At 42.6% G+C, this 17,671-nt stretch overlaps 2 protein-coding genes across 3 annotated transcripts; one reads left to right on the top strand and one right to left on the bottom strand.

The window, feature by feature from the left end:
- Positions 1-1,819: 1,819 nt before the first annotated feature.
- On the bottom strand, positions 1,820-12,322 carry LOC148021637 (NADPH-dependent pterin aldehyde reductase-like). 2 transcript variants are annotated; one of them, XM_087697102.1, is made up of 6 exons: positions 11,893-12,322; positions 11,651-11,823; positions 11,395-11,464; positions 11,124-11,317; positions 2,903-3,075; positions 1,820-2,793 (listed from the first exon to the last, which is right to left on the bottom strand). In XM_087697102.1, exons 1-6 carry the CDS (start codon positions 11,924-11,926, stop codon positions 2,724-2,726), a joined length of 714 nt encoding a protein of 237 aa, XP_087553228.1. In that variant the 5' UTR covers positions 11,927-12,322; the 3' UTR covers positions 1,820-2,723. The 2 variants fall into 2 exon arrangements, with proteins under 2 accessions (XP_087553228.1, XP_087553229.1); XM_087697103.1 differs by having other exon boundaries at positions 1,821-2,793; positions 11,124-11,305.
- A 2,576-nt stretch (positions 12,323-14,898) lies between these two features.
- LOC148021636 (uncharacterized) lies at positions 14,899-16,332 on the top strand. The gene has a single exon (XM_087698083.1). It carries the CDS (start codon positions 14,899-14,901, stop codon positions 16,330-16,332), a length of 1,434 nt encoding a protein of 477 aa, XP_087554209.1.
- Positions 16,333-17,671: the final 1,339 nt, after the last annotated feature.

Here is a 17,671-nt window from a genome sequence, read left to right as displayed (position 1 = left end):
ATCATGATCCCAAAGCTCTTACATGTGTTGAGACATGGGCATGCTTAATCAAACTTTAGAAGACATAAGGGTCTCTTGCAAGGCAAGCATCATGTATCCACAATTCACCTATCTTAGTTGTAGGACTCAACTATTAAAAGCTATGATAGGTTTCCCAAACATCATGATCCCAAAGCTCAAAATAGGAAATGGTTGGCTAGGCATTATAGTCTAGGCAACAATTGAATTTGAATAAGGTCAAAGTATACATTAGTCACAAGAAACATAATCTTGAGAATCCACTAAGGGCTAAGTGGAACTTGAATTAAAGCCATAAGATTGAGACAAAGAACCCTTAAAATTTGACAACTCTAAAGAACACAAGCCCTCCTCAAGAAACTAAACCCATAAGAAAAAAACCCTAAGCTAAACCCTATAAGCATAATCTACAAACATTGAGACTAACAAAGGGTATATATCACATGCAAAGAAAGATCAAGGAACATAATAGAGCCAAACCACTAATACACTCAAAAAAAAACAAGCTCTTTTAAAGCTTAAACACACCTACAAACACACAAAAACCCTCAAACTACTAGACTAAATCTTACAAGAGAATGATACGAAGCACTTAGGCTAATCAAGGACCAAGACACAAGTGCATGCACTTGCATAGTGGATTGGAAAACTCGACTCCCAAGGGGAATATGACTCTCAACCTTGAACACGCCTTAGAGAAGCAAAGCATGGAGGACACCCCCCTCCCTCTATATGCTAATACGACCCTCAAAACTTGTAGACCAAGAGGCCAAGAGACATGAAGATCATGCCATGGAAGGGAAAAGATAATTGGGGGAGTAAGCCGATGTGTGCACAACACATTGAGAGGAGATAGTGGCTTGAATATTTTTCAAACCCTTTTCTACTTTTTATTCTATTTAAGAATAGCTATATAAAGGGGAGCATCCCACATTGAAGGGAATGAAACTTTAGGGTGGGATTTGACACGCTAAGTCTCAAAGAATCGAGTATATTTCACTTTCAAACAACTCCCACACATTTGGTTTTTGCTCAATCATGCCTCTATGATGATAGCTTCCTCCATCACTACTTATCCTTCCAATGCTCCTTGTGCTTTAATATCCTCAACCTACATCTTTTTAAGTTCCTTGTGCAAATTGATCCCCATACAAAAACCATTTGCATAAGCCTATCACTACATTAATATTGAGTTCTAAGACACTAACAATTTGTTCGATATTTATTGTCAACTAGTAGCCTTGTACATTTCACTAAGACATTATTTAGAAAAAACACTTGGAATCAACAAATTTAAATTAATATGTTTAAAGTTTTCCCTCCTATGACCTTTGACTTTTATCATATTGTGTGAGGAGTTGTACTTTATTTTCATCTATTTCAACAAAAGAGAAGGGACGAGCTATACATCATCATCATAAAATAGCATCAACACAAAACAAAGATTGAATTTGCCATTCGTGTAGCTCACATCACAAATTTGCACAACAATCTTTTTCCCCCTATTCTCTCGCAAGTGATGTAAGCATTGAGAATGTTCCCCATCAAAAGACCACTTGAAATGAAATTGATCAAGCAAGACCAACACCGCATCACAATTTGTAGGTTCAACAAGCCTCAAGCATCGGTACGGACATGTGAATAATCATTACCCATAAGTGCCTAGAGCTAGTTGCATTGCATAACACCTTTCAATGTCTTAGATAATTTAAGGATTCATATAGATATGCCAATATCGTTCTTTCATTGTCTTTGGTGATTTAAGTATTCAAGTAAAAACATGCCGCTGCCATAATATGTGAGCCTAACTCTACTCTAGACATGTACATATAGTAAAATGAGATAACTAAGTCTTTAACATCTAACTTTCATGTCCATTACGATGAATATACCTCACGACGGCAGAGGCAGCTGCTATAATCTGACCATGCAAGGTGCCAGTTTGGCGCATGTCATGTTTTATTTCCTCAAAGGTTTTGTAATACATAGATAGGTAGCTGAGGGTGAGAAACACACGTTTTATCCGCATATTTCATATAGTTATGACAAGGGGGCACACACTGTGTGTGCCCCTCGTCACTCGCTCTCACCCTAAGGATGCAGTTTGCATGGTCCACAGCGTTGAAAGCAACCTACGCCAAAGTCGTGAGCCCGGGTGCGCTGGCGAGAACTCGTGCTCGGTCGTGGACCCAAACTGCCTCGCCTGAAATGCGTGTAAGTGTTGAGGGCATTCCGCCTTCCGATTCCTAGCAGGCCTTTCGATCAGCTGCTTGTAAAAGAAAGAGGGATTACTAGGGGACTTATCAAGACCCACAATGTACAAGTCATCAAGGAACTTAGAAATTGAGTTAGGATTGCAGCAAATTGAATGCAGTAGGAGGAGCACGTGTAATGCGAAGGATGCGTCTTGTGCACACGTGCATAGCAATGTAACAGAGAGTTCTGAGTGTGTGCCCGCGCGCGCGCGCGAGTGAGAGTAGCATCCAAATGGGTTTTGGGCGCCCATATGACGCCATTACGCTGACAGGGTTACCCATCTTTACTATTGTTGCATATGGGATCAAGAAAAAACTTTACACGTACTGACTTCTTCAGAGTGAGAGAGCACACTCTCATATAGAGATTTGCGCATCTGTAAGCCAAGAGTTTACACCACTCAATTGTTACTTGTTTGATGGAAATGCAGTGTAAGTAAGACCCATCGGTTACACATTTAAAGATGCTCCATTGTCTTTGGCAGATAATCTGAGTACTGCATCGGCTGCTTGTAGTGCCCTATACAAGCAAGACAGCACTGTCAATGTTGGTGAAAGCGCAAATGAATTTGCCAAATCAACCAGACTTCTACAAGTCGAAGTTTGAAATCTTCCAATAATCAACTTACCATGAGTCCGGGCTGGGGTACAAGGAAGCCGAAGCACCAAAACACGAAGTCAACATGTCCGTATTAACAACTCCAGGATTCAAGGCAATCACTGCAACTCCTTCTGCGACCTCCTTTGCAACTGCTCTACTAAGTCCCTCAATGGCCCACTTCGACGCACAGTAAGGTGCAACCTGCCAAAACCAATGTGTAAGCCCCTGCCCCTCTACCTCGCCCTCTCTATCTCGTTCCAGTAGGAAAGGAGAGCATACCACACCAACCAAGTCAATAAGGTCCAAGAATCCCTCAAGCTCTACACAAATACTTAAAAGCACCAAATTTAAGTATTCTTCGTACCAGCAAGAGCACCAACTAATAGCGGTTAGGCAAGGAAAAACACAGCTTGCCAGCCAACTTCACATAAAAGGAACGATTAAAAAATACAAACCCTTAAAGTGGCCGGTACAAGTCCATAAAGGAGAGTACAATCTAGTGGTAAAGAACAAAAACCCATGAGCCAGATAGAATGTACTTACTACTGTGGAAGAGAGGACATGCGAGCTTTCGCCACTACATCAGAGTGTCCTGCCCCTAGCAAACGTGCTGCTCTACACATAGACAAAACAATCTTTACAGAGTACTCCCTTTCACAAAACATGCAAGTGGAAAAGGAGTAAATATATCATCTACCAATGGACTTTATGGAGAACTTAGGTCAGATCCCAAGAGAGCCAGAAGTAGGTCATGGCCAAACACCAAGGCACGAAGACATACAACTTTTCAGACTACCAACGAGACTTGCTTACGAAAACTACTATAATCTGGACTTAGCTTGTAGACGCGAACCGAAGTTGATATGGGACACAGTGGTAAAAGGAAACAAGCCCATGAACCAACAAAATATTTTTTGAGCTATGAAGAGAAGATGTAAGCTTTGAGTAATACATGTGGGGGATATATCCATGGTAGAAGTGTGAAAGCTGGGGATGAACAAATGTGCTGTCATCAAAATAATTACATATAATGATCAAGTCATCCATCTACAAACGAATGCATCCCTTGCTACACCCATATGGAGACAGGGATTTGAATCTTACAACATGAAGCAATGCTGAGTGGGCAGTCTAGAAAGAGTTACCCTTAGCAATGCACCCAATCCACTGATCCTGGTACTCAGAAGCGTGATGGCTGCTCAACATAGATCTCTTGCAAGACCCCATTCAGAAAAGTTGGCTCTGAAATATAAGCCACTGGTTATTGAGAAACAAGCAAATTTTTGAATACAAAAACAAAAGACAAGGGGAAATTCCAAACCCAAGATGGTCATTGAGAAATATCAAAAGAGGAGACAAGCCACAGTTTGGGCACAGGAACAGAATAACAAATCAGAATCCTGCTGTAACTCCATCAGGATTCACTATAGAACTTGATATAATTGTCTAGAAGACAACTAATGACTTTTCTGCCAACTTCTGGGTGGTGTGATGGTGCGAAACGCATCATGCACAGCATATCAATTGAGTAGGAAAGAATCAGATAATGCTTTTGTCTTGCCAGGTAACCCACAAACCACAATTCAGCATTGGATGAGCTATTAGGGAAGTATGGTAGTCAAATGATACAGATCCAACTTTAGAAATATTGAAGTAGCTTTTGTATGGTCACAAAAAGAACCAAATTTCTTCATCCGTCTTTGGCTAAGGAGGTCTATGAAATTCTCCCAAGTTCACTGATTTTGAGACCCAATCCTTCACCTTTACGTTCATCAACACCATTAGTGACACAAGATCACTCCCACTTCTAAGTGGACAGTGGGGATTTGGAAAAGCTAACTAATGAGAACACCACAGTTTGATGATTCAGTATGACAGCGTGCTTGTGCCTTCAGCAAGAATGACTTGAGTGAATCGCAGATCAGGATTGATATCATCTATTCCTGATATTAACATTTTGCATTGTTTCTGTCTCACCTAATTATGTTATCATGCTGACCTGCATTAATTAACTTTGATTGAGCCAGTCAGCATCAGCCTTTCCAGTATCCAGTGTCTTTGCCCAGTGTTTTGCTTGTTCAGGATGTGTTGCATGATCCATCAAGTCTATCTGCAGGATCACAGCCCCTGCCATGTAGGCAGCATGCTATAATTGGAGCAGAGCCAGTCTTCAGCAGGTCAGAGCTGCCCCTGGCGTCTCCCACCCACAAGAGCCCAAACATCCTACCGATTTTGGGTCCAGCTCTTCCAGCAGGAAGAGCAACTAGACCCCTGGCTTGCTCCAATTTCTGCCTCAATAGTATGCATGCAAAACAACACAGCTTCAGTTTCAGGAGTACCAGCAACCACACAGCCCAAGGCAGTTCACTTTTGGCAAACACTGTAGTTTCAGACTGTTCCAGCTCCCATAGAATGCCTCATTGAGATCATCTCCTCCAAGCAAGGGGTACATTGACAGCGAAAAGGCACATCAACGCTTTTATTCAAGCACTTCAAAAGCTAGCCAAGCATTTAGTTCATTGGATTCATCCTTTTACACTGGCTTAGGCTATGCAGTTGGATAATTCAGTGCCAGCATGCACACTAACCTGAGTGTTTTCTGGAGGAGACTCTTGACAGCACATGTAGAACCAACAAACATGTCGCCCTAACTTCATGATCATCCATCGTGCAACCTACTACCACAATTTGCTGCACACCATTGTCTATCTCACCTTTCACCTTCCGCACATGCACTTCTTGCCTCGTGCAATCCTTCTCACACATGTGCTTCATGCATCGTGCAATCCTTCTCATGCATGCTCCCTAGGCCATGTCATCTACATCCACAAGTCCCATCGTCTACCAAGAGTATGAGCAGATATATGTGGGTGTGCCCAAGCATTATACATTCTTTCCCACTAGATTTGCCCCTATCCCCAGTTACATAGTCTCTTGGTAGATCAGAATCAAAGGTGATGGTGCAACAATGCCACCAAATTTGATACAAATCTGATCACGGCCTGTAGGAGATACAAAATGCAAATTTTGCTGGTGTGGAAAATCACAAAAGCGACTGATCAATCCAAAACAGAAGGTAGAATCAAATCGGCTAAACGGAGAACAAGTTGCAAAGGCTGCAAACAGACTGCCAAGACTCCAAACGATGATGTTTACAGATCTACAGCGTAGATGGTGCTATACATGATGTCCAGGCCATTGCACTAGGGTAGGAAAGCCTCCGAACAGCAAAAGACCAAGTCAAGATGGCTAGTAACGATGCTAGGCAACTAATGGATGACAAAACTAATTTTAATGGCTGAAAATTTCATTTGGAAAGCTGCCAAGTGGCAAACTTTCCCGTGCAATTGGGAAAAAGGCTGCTATTGCAGGCTGGTGAAGGGTCATTCCAACCATTCTAGAGTGGAGAGAGACAAGAGAGATGTTGCTACAGCAGGTTGCCTCTTAATTCAAGGCATTTCCAGTGATCAAGAGGCAGTCCAAGACCTAGTGACAGCATCAAGAGGGTGTTCAGCTACTGGCGACTCCATTCTGGGCAGGGTGACAGCCATCAAGGGGCTCTACTGCTGTGCATCACCATTAAATGTTGTTGCACAACATTCAACAAGTAGATTCAAGCACTCTCTCATGACAAAAGCTAGAGATATCTCTCTCCTTGGCTTCCTCTCTCATCTGCTAGCAATCCCTCAATAGATCACAGCCATTTTCATCAAAGTTGAGCCATAGAAGGTGGACAGCAAGAGCATTAACTACTGTAAACCCTAATTCACAGCAAAAATCAAGGTTTAGCAGCCACCTCGGGATCCCATGCCAAGAAATTGAAGGCTTAGTACTTGGAATCAGCAACTAGAATTCAAGGAATTGCTAGAGATTTCAAGAAGCCAGCCATCCCAATTAAATTTGGGGGTCATTTTGACCCACCAAGGGTCAACCAAAGGCCGATCCCCTTTTTGATCAAGGGGCAAATCAAATTGAAAGCTTGCTAGTCATTTTTGAAAGTAAAAGACCTTGGATAATGAAGGAGATTGGAGCCAAATCTCAATGTACTTCCTCCAATTCTAATAGAAGCTAAAGAAATACCGCATGGGGCGCCAAGTTTTGGGGCCAACTGAGAGTCTAATGTCCAAGATTATTTGGTAATATTTGTGTTTTCAGTTTACGTGAATTTCATGCTTGCTATGGTAAGTGCTTAATCAAGTCATCACCACCCTTTCAAAGAAGAAATGTTGTTTTCATGGTTCCATTGTCGAGATACCATCAATTCCCTTGATTTGGTGGGCCCATGACACTTGATTGGAAGTCAAAAGCATTGCTTTATTCCTGAAACTATAATTAGCTAAGCATTATAGCAGAAATTTCTTGATACGGTGAGATGGGATCAAGCAAAGATGATGCCTCTCAATCCAAATATTTACTAAATGAAGGGGAAAATGCATTGCTTGATCTTAGACAACGCACTTAGCATGGACAAAATTTTGAAAATGTTGGTGTAGATTGAAATGGGGGTCCTTCTAGGCTTATTGATGTTGATGACCAACAAGAAGATGAAGAATATGATGACCAGTCCAATTAAGGACAACAACTGATATCTTTGCCCAATTGACAAAGGATCCTTTGGAAGGGACAATAGAGGCAAGAAGAGAAAGTCATCCTCTAGAGCTTGGGGACAACAAGATGTACCATAGGAAGAGCCAAAGCAATCTCATGATGTTCCCAATGTAGATAATGAGCAAAGACAAATGGTGCATGTAAAGCAATCCATCAATATGCAAAGGCCAACTTGAAAGTGCCCATCCATTCAGTTATGGACAGCAAGGCATGCATACCAATGTGGGTCACCAAGGATACTTTAGAGATGGATCGATTTTCCCAAGAAATGGCTCAAAATACTTCAACCATGGGAATGCATCGCCCTAATGTACACGGTATGCAGCCACCTATGCAAGGCCAAATGTATCTAGGTATGGGAAGTGGAATGCAAAACCCAATGTATAGCAATGTTGGCATAATGCTTGGGGCACAAAGTGACATGTTTGGTAATGCATCTATGCAGCTCAATATGTTTGACACTCATGGGATGGCTGTTGGTTATGTAAATGCACCATTTAATGCTGGTCAAAATGTTAGCATAGCAAGTTCACCCTTTTTGCAGCCACCTGCCTATGATAGTTTGGCACCAGAAGGCAAACCAAAGGACTGTGATAAGGGTGGTAAAAAAGTGAAGCTTGAATTTTTTAGGGGGGCACAAGATAGATTGAAAGCATTGACCATTCAATAGTTTGATATAGCCTACTCAAGGGAAAACTTCATTGAGTCTTCAAAAATCCAAAAAACACCTGCTTTTCTAAAAGGGAATGAATTGCAATGGCGGTCTATAATTTGGATGCAAGGTCAACCATCATCAACTTGGATTCAGCTTAAGCAAAGGTTTGCTTCTACATGATCGACGAATACCTTTGAGACTGATTTGGAAAAGCATGGCATTTGGAACAATATAGCAAGAAGTTTTGAGAGGTGTTGTTGCTTGTGACTTCTTATCATGCTATTGCCCTTTATGAGCAAATTGAAAAGTATTGTTGTGGGCTGCCCAAAGAGATTCAAGATTTTTGCATCAAGACCATTGTGACTAGCATGTCACAACTCATCAAGACAGCATTTACTATTGATACTTTGCTACATGGGAAGTCTTCAAGCTTCAAGGGTGATAAGGATAAGACACCGAAGCAAACTTGCAAGGCTAATAAAAAGGGAAGATCTGCAAATAGGCTTGAAAAGAGGCAAAAACAACAAGTAAGAACATGGAAAACTCTTGCCCAATGCAAAGAACTAATGGCTGCATGTGAGCAAGAGGGGCATATGGCAAGGAACCATCCTGACAAACAACAAGCTGAAAAGACTCAAAACAAAGAGGATGCAAAGGGTAAAATACCCAAAACTTCAACTGATGCTACTTTGTAGAGCATGGGAAAAAGTCAAGGATCAACATGCTTTGATCGTCTTTGACAATGGGGCACGAGAAAATTTAATCTCTACAAATATGGCAACCCATCTAGGCATCAAAGAGGATGAGATGGGAGAGATTGATATGGCATGCAAGGGCCACACAATGCCTGTCATCACCTCTTATTGCAAAGCTTCGTTTACACATTCAAGGTTATCTGGACAACAAAGAGTTCTTCATTGCACCATTGAAGGGTTATGATGTATTGCTTGGTATGCCTCGGTGTCATCGTGTACATACAGTGATTGATTTAATTTGACTCCCATGACAAAGTCATTACTATTCAGCATTAGTGCAAGACCCATACTCCTGATGTAAAGCTAAAAGGGGAATCGATCCCTGTTGTATCTACTTCAGCCATTTCTAAAGTAAAGAAAAATTATTTAGCGTGCTTGGTTCTTATCAAGGATAAAGATGATAGTGTGACTAATGGAAACATGTCTAGTTTGAATAAAGATTGCACGTCATTTCTGAAAATGTATGCTGATTGCTTCTCACAATCACTTCTAAAACAACTACCGCCTAAGAGGCCAAATGATCATGCCATAGATTTGATCCCTAGCAATAGCCATCCTAATAAGGCACCATGCAAGGCAAGTGCAATCCAACAAAAGATAATGAGCTAAGTTGATGAGCTGTTAAAAAAAGAATTGATTCAACCTAGCTCATCCCCTTTTTGCTCACCTGTGCTTTTGGTGCAAAAGAAGAATGGTTCATGGCATATGTACATTAATTACCATGCTTTGAATAAGATCACGATTAAGAATGGAATCTAGTGATTATCGTGCTCTGAATAAGCTCACAATTAAGAATTGATTTCCGATTCCGCAAATTGATGATAGCTTTCGGGCATCCTTTGTAGGGCATCTCATAGACTATGCATGGATGCCCTTTGATCCATGATCCAAGCTCCCTACGCTCTTAAATTGTCATTAAATGCAATTGTTGTCCCTAGTATCCTAGGCACAAAGTAACAACAAGGTTAGGGTTTCCTTTGACTTTTAACTTCTTGGGGCTTTATTCTATTATAAAAAGACACTTTGCGTGTCATTAGCATATAATTATTGCATTTTCATTGCTAATTGCGTTGAGTGTTGTATTCTCTCTCACTCATTAATACACTGCTTCTCATTTGTGATGGAGTGTTGTCATGCATTGATTAATTCTTTCATTGTCATTCATTTTTCATTAAATTAATCACAAAATTACTCCACACCTAAGCCAACAATGGTATTAGCAATACTTACCTTCTTCACTATCTAGTCTTAAAATCCTACAGCTAGACATTGTGGATAGACATACAGAGCTACTATGATTCTACTCTATATCCAAGAGCTAGTACAATCAACATCAGCATCAATTTCTCTCTAAGGCACCTTGGTGGTGGCTTGATCATCCATTGCTTGGATATCCATGGTCGTATTCCAATGGTCCTTGTCTAATGGATTATGATGAGTCATTATCATTGTATCATAGTGTTGTATCAAATTACCCATGACCTAAGATAGGGTGTTAGCAAATTAAACAACTCATGAGTGAGTCTATGCATATACAATGTATCATGGGCTGAGCACATTATTGTACATTTCTTTCTACAAGCACCTAATTTATTGGGACCTTATATATGGCCAACTTGGCATTTTAACTAGCTGACTTGTGTATTTTGTCATTATTTATGATGGCCGACTTTTTGCTAGTTTTGGTCTATTTATTGGTTGGCTCTCACCTCACCATTTATTCATTACTTACAATCTTCTAGAGCAAGTTCTATTGGAGAGAGGGAGCTGATATTAGCACCTACACAATCAATGACTCACTATTATACACAATTCTTCATGTTTGGTATGGATTCCACAGAGCATATCTCTAAGTTCTCTCTTTGCAATGTTCTTCTATTTTCTCTTTTCTCTTGTGTTATGCAGCCTATTGCAGCAGTCTTCTACGCTTCCATCACTACACTCACTTCTAACAAAGACATCTCTTGGCCGATCTCATGTTGAGGCCTAATGCTGCTACTACGTGTGGTATCCTTGATTGACAGTACTGTAAATGCCAGAACCTGTCTCTAACAAACTCAAAATAATATGCCTAATATATTACCTTTTCTAAACCAGATAGACATGTGCCTCTTGTTACATGTACAACCATTTAAGAGTTTCAACCTTCTTAACTAATTGAAGATCTGAAATATTTGATATTGATACTCCATTTTGTAATTTCTTTAAAAAGTACATGAGACCAAACTTACTTCAGCAGCACCAGAACGGCCCCATCCTGAAGTCATATTAATCACAATGCCTTGTTTCCTTGAGATCATGTAGGGGAGAAAATGTCTCATTATGTTGGCTGGGCCTTTGACATTAATATCTATAATCACACTGAATTCTGCTGCAGTGACCTCCCACAGCTTTTTATTCTCGTTAATGATGCCTGCATTATTTACTAATGTCAAAAAAGAAGTGAGAACTGAAGCTTTGTGATCTTCCAGATCAAATACGCAACCAGAGTATTGAACTTACCAATTATGTCTGGCACGCCTTTGGATTGCACAACCACCTTTGCAAACTCTGCCACGCTAGCATCAGAAGCCTGTCAACTCAAGACCTTAGACCTGCATTAATTGGCATAACATACATGTAGGCATGCGTGCAATGCAGGCACGTATCTGTACATACATGCATATGCGTATACAAGAACGGAGGACAGCAGCAAGCAGCACTCACAAGTACAAAATCAGAGAAAGCATAGAATCGGGGGAAGATAGTGCTTACTCACAACGTCAACTTTTTTGAAAAGATGCATTGAGTCATCGTTCATGAGCTTCTGCACAGCATCGAGGCTTTGCTCGTTCCTAGAGCAACCCACGATCGAATGTCCCCTGTTGGCGAGCTCCAGGGCCAACGCTCGCCCCAAACCCCTTGTTACACCGGTGATTAAAACAATTTTACCTGAACAAAAACCGCCGAACACAATAAGAAGCAGAGATTGAGGGAAAGCGAGAGCCACGAAGCTTGTACCTCGGCCCTTTGGGTTGTCGGTATCTGCCTTCATCGTCCTAACAATATGACCACCTGCTCACGATCTTGCTTGTTCTTCGTTACCCGGCAAATTCAAATCAAAACAGAACCGCGTCTCGGCCCCCTTTTGCATTTCAATTGTGCTCGAAATATCGCTGTCCATTGGCATGCCAATAAAATGCTCGCTAGTGACTCGGGAGAAGCTCCGTTTTCTCAGAGCCGCAGCAGGCCACGCGTAGGCAAACGACCAAACCAAAACCCTTCTTGCCAAGAGATATCTGACAACCACCTGTAAGTTTTAGACTGCTCATGAATGCTTTAGGCTACCGGTTAAGGGCTCTCTCTCTCTCTCCTCTCTCTCTCAATAGCAATGCCTTCTTCCTTCTAGGGAGCCCCATTGAGATCATGAGGCACATACACCAAGGTGCTACCATCACTCCTCGTGTCTTTAAGGAGGGGAGAGTGGTGATCGACGGCCCCCTTTTTGCCCCCATCACATCCGATCATCTAGGCCGTCAATCACCGTTGACTGCGAAATTTGATCGTGAGAATGTCTTGTCGCCCAAGTGCCCGGCTCCGGGCATGCCCTGCTTCGAATCTGCACGTCCCCGAAAATGTCCGGCCTCGTGCGTGGCCTCCTCCGAATGTGCCCAGCTTTGGAAGTGCTCGGCCCAAAATGTGCCCGGTTCCGAATGTGCCCGGTCTCGAAAGTGCCCGGCCCCGAACGTGCCCAATCTTGAAAGTGCCCGGATCTTGGGGTGCCCGGTCCCGGGCATGCCCGGTCTCGGAAGTGCCCGGATCCTAGGGTGCCCGGCCTTGCTTTTTTATTTTTAAAAAAGGGAACAGGGTTTAAATTCGAATGAAAAAACCGGGCTTGCACCACCTTTGAAGCAACCCAGTACGCGCGTGATATACATGGAGAATTCGTGCCAAGCTTGATCCAGCTAGATTCGTGCTTGATCTGCAGAGATGGAGAATGCAGTTAACTGAATTCGTGCTTGATCCAGCTCGATGCACTGAATGAATGGATAAGGTACATTTGAATGCTCGCACCACCTTCGAAGCACCCAACATACATGGAGAATTCGTGCCTTGATCTGGATGCACTGAATGAATGGATAAGGTACATTTGAACGCTCGCACCACCTTCGAAGCACCCAACATGCATGGAGAATTCCTGCCTTGATCTGGATGCGCTGATGAATGGACAAGGTACATTTGAATGCAAAATGCAACTGAATTCGTGCTTGGTCTGGATGCACTGAAGGGATAAGGTACATTTGAATGCTTGCACCACCTTTGAAGCACCCAATATGCGAAATGCATGGAGAATTCGTGCTTGGTCTGAATGCACTGAAGGGATAAGGTACATTTGAATACTTGCACCACCTTCGAAGCACCCAAGATGCATGGAGAATTCGTGCCTTGATCTGGATGCACTGAATGGATAAGGTACATTTGAATGCCTGCACCACCTTCGAAGCACCCAATATGCGACATGCACGGAGAATTCATGCCTTGATCTGTATTCGTGTGTGATCTGGATGGAGAATGCAACTGAAATTGTGCTTGTTCTAGATGCACTGAAGGGATAAGGTACATTTGAATGCAAAATGCAACTGAATTCGTGCTTGATTTAGATGCACTGACTGGATAAGGTACTTTTGAATGTTTGCATGGCAATGGATTCGTGCAATGGAATTTGTGCTTGATCTGGATGCACAGAATGGATAAGGTCTGATCGGTGATGCATAGAATCAAGCGTTTTGCAAAGAAGGCAACCCCCCTGCTAAGTAAACACATTGTAATCCTTGCAAATGGCAGGCTCCATGGCATATGCTTCTGGAGAGGATCAAATTCCAGCAAATATCATTGACAGCAGTGGAGAAGATTGCATGTCTTTAGATGTATACTCCTCAGATGCTTATTCTGTTTCTGAAAGCAGCGAGGAATCCAATGCAAGGAACAACTCCTTCACAAACGACCATGATGCTTCAAGTGATAACCGCAAATGGCCACACACAAATGTGCCTTACGCGCAAGATTTCCTGTCATCCAAATATTTAGCCTTTACAAGGCCACTGTATGAGACAATGACTCAGGATATTACTGGCACAAATCATGCAACCATCGAGAGCTTGAGGCATGCATGTCCGTACAAGAGCATTGATATACGAAGATGGTGAAAAATAAAAGAGAATGTATGCATTGCTGCGAACGGCCGTTTGTGCTTGAAGTCAAAAGACAAGCTTTACATTGCATGGGTCAAAGAATGGTCTGATATCGTTTGGGATGCTCACTTCGATAGAGATCACGGATGTCACAGGAGCTTGGCTGAAACTCTCAGCTTTCTGAAAAGGTATTGGTGTACGGATATCTTGCATCATGGGATTCCAACAAGCTATGTGATTGCCCTGGTGCTTGCTTGTGCTTGTCAAAAAGTGCATCGTGTATCTGTTGAAGAGTTTAAACATACTTTGCTGGCCCAAGAGAATGCGACTAAGACATTTCAGTGTCGGATAGACGAGGTGCAAGAAGTGTTGGCAGAAATTCAGATCAAGCACAATAGTCGGCTAAGAAAGGGCATGCTATGGAAGAGAAGCTGCCCGGATGTCAAGTATGAATGGTACGATTGCCATCGTAGCGGTAAGCCCAACAGAAGAGGCACTACTGTGCGAAGACCTAAACAATCCAAGCGATGTGGCTGTCCCTTTCATGTGAATGTGGTTTACAAAACAACGCTTGACAGGGCTACAATATTTCTATACGCAGATCACAAAGGGCATCAGCCGGGTACTCGTAGTGACAGATACAATCTGCCCGTGCACGAGAATGTAATGCGTTGTGTGGATGATTTGTTTTGACGTGGGTTCAGTTAAACACGTAGCAAAAATGAGCTCAAAGAAAGAAGCATGGCAGATGTCCAGAGTTCCTCTTTTGGATAGGGCAAGACATAGATTCTTTATGATACCAAAAGAGGTTGCTCAACAGGCATACAAGTTGCGAATGGGAAGTCAGGTATGTGACAATGATTGGGTTTCAATGATGCACGAGGCATGTAAGTTGAAGGAGGCAGGCAAGGTGTTGTATGTGCAGCCATATGATCCAACTGCTGAAAATGTGGCAAAGCAACCATTTATTTTGATACTGCAAGACGAGTGGATGTTGGAAATGTGCAAGCGTTTGTCTCCTAACAATGCATGGGCTCTAGATAGCACTTTCAAAACCAATATGTTCGGTCTTCCATTGTACGCAGCCGTCGCACCAAACCATATTGGGCATGGGATTCCTCTATGGCTCATGCTGTGTTCGGCTGATCCAGGGACTGCACAGGAGATTGCTGCACTAACAGTAATCATCAAAGCTGTATTCGCAAGAATGGATCATGTGAGACCAGCGGCTATTGTTATCGACAAGTCTCCTACAGAGTACTTTGCCCTTCTTAATGTCATTGCTGAAGATCCACACTGCTGGCAGTCCCATGATGCTGAAAGACAGCTGGTAGCATGCAGAATTTTACTATGCTGGTTTCATGTCAAGAAAGCTTGGGTAGAAAACTTGTTGCCAAAGGTTGGAAGCGTTGATAGAAACTACTTGTACCAGAGAATGAGTCAATTAATGCATTGCACAAGTGAGAAAGACTTTGACACATTGTTTGATGCAACCATGCGCAAGTACTCACAGTTTCCAGATGTCACAAGCTACATTTCTCATGGTTGGTGTGGTAGAAGCTCACAGTGGCGATATATGTGGCCCAAATTTGGGCGATTGTTCTACCATGGAAACGTTGACACGACAAACTTGGTAGAGCGATTGTGGCAGTACATTAAGTACACCTTGCTAGATGGAAGGATCAATCGATCCATAACTGAGCTTGTGCATGCATTGGTTGGTGATAGTCAGACGAGCACAAGGATGGGTGGAAACGCTCTTGAATGGTTCAAGATGAAGCAGGGGATCACAGAGTCAGCGGGCAGATATGCACATAGAGGGGCATCCAAAGACCATGCAAAGCGCTTGCAAGGGGGATACCATATATGCAAGCGCTTCGAACTTCACCCATCTACTGTCCTAGTGGTTAGTGAGGAGTCCATGCTGTTCAAGGTTTTAAGTGAGTCAAACTCGGACATTTGGTACAATGTTTCCGTGCAAGCAAGTTACTATGACTACCTTGACCAGACCACAGAATGCAAGCACTTACTTGGGTTAAGACAAATTTTACATACCAAATTCTCACATCTTCACGATGCTCTTCCTGTGGTTGACCATGTTATGTCCATGCGAGGAGCATTGCCAGCAGTTGGGGTGCATGGAGATATTGATGCTAATGTGGATATCATGGAACCGCAGAAAGATGCATGTCTGGAGGCTGAAATCAGCGAGCTACGTCGGAGTTTGGAAAGACTTGAGGACGTAGCAACCTCTTTGTCTGCTGGCTGATGTCAGGGGCTGTATTGAAAACATGAAAGCATTGCAGAGCCATATAGCTGGATTGCTTGCCCCTAGAACCATTGAGATGCCATCCAGGGGAAGTATTCGGCAGATCCAAGCAAATGTGACGGAGACAAGACTCGGGCATGGTGCAAAGAAGAGTGATAATGATCCGAAAATTGGAATCTCACCTAAGCGCCCAAGGAATCAGACAGGCCGACTGCCAAAAAAACATCACCAAGGCCGTAAACGAATCAGGTTTCCTCAGCATGATCGTATTCAGTGTCCATATTGTTGTAGCAAAACATTAATCACTGACTGCTGGTCCACATTTGCTTGCAAAACATGTGATGCAATGCTGCCTTTGGGTGCTAGAGATTGCAATGCAAAGATTGCTCGTAGCACATTGACTGGTCTTACAATCACTGCATTCCATGGCGATGCAATGTTGTGTAATGGAACAATTGCAGACATTGCATATCCAACCAAAGGGGGGGAAAGGAGCTTTCTTGTTCAAATGTCAGGTGCCAGCTCAGTGGAGGCAATTAGGGCCTCCAGATGTAGGTTGGTCCCCTGCTATGGTCTCTAAGTAGAGAGCACGGCTCCTTGGGCCACGCACTGCTTTGCTGTGTCTGAGGATGAACATGTCAATTTGTTTCTTTGTGGCAGACTATATGGACTCTGTGGACACAGATCTCTAAGGCGGCAGGGATGTCCATTGAGTCCACAGCTTTTTGTCATATCCTTTGTTGATGTTTTTACGGCATGCATTTCAGCTGGCTACAAGTGCCAGGTCTAGTATGCCTTTCTGGCCTGTGGTTGTTGTCTAAATTTGAAAACTCTGCAATCGTTTGCATTTGGTGGGGAACTTTGTTGAGAGATGATAATGATGATGATACGTGGGTCTTCTGATTGTCACACACCCAAGCTGTTGAATAGTTTATTGCTCTTCACCAGCTGTTTGCTTGTGGGTTTGATCGCAGTTCAAAATGTGCATTTGTCTATATGTGGGTGCTCACTGTTGCAAAGTTGATACTGGGGCTATCTGTGGCCAAGTCTTCTCTCAACTGCATGGCTACCTCTGGTATATAGCAGTTGATTATTCTGATATCTAATGAAAAGCAGAAAGGCAACTATGCAGACCCCAAGGCTATTGTATGCATATTTTTTAGGGAAAACAAGACTGAGAAACGAGATAATCAACTGCATATTGTATGCATATTCTCTTTGGCATTGCGTGATAATCATGTCAACTTGACACAGTCTACAACAGTTGATTATTCTGATATCTAATGAAAAGCAGAAAGGCAACTATGCAAACCCCGAGGCTATTGTATGCATATTTTTG

Source organism: Lygodium microphyllum, chromosome 17 (assembly GCF_053477565.2).
Source record: "Lygodium microphyllum isolate KBCC chromosome 17, Lygodium_microphyllum_v1.1.10, whole genome shotgun sequence".
In the NCBI taxonomy this organism is placed as follows: Eukaryota; Viridiplantae; Streptophyta; class Polypodiopsida; order Schizaeales; family Lygodiaceae; genus Lygodium; species Lygodium microphyllum.
This window is presented reverse-complemented; position numbering and strand designations above follow the sequence as displayed.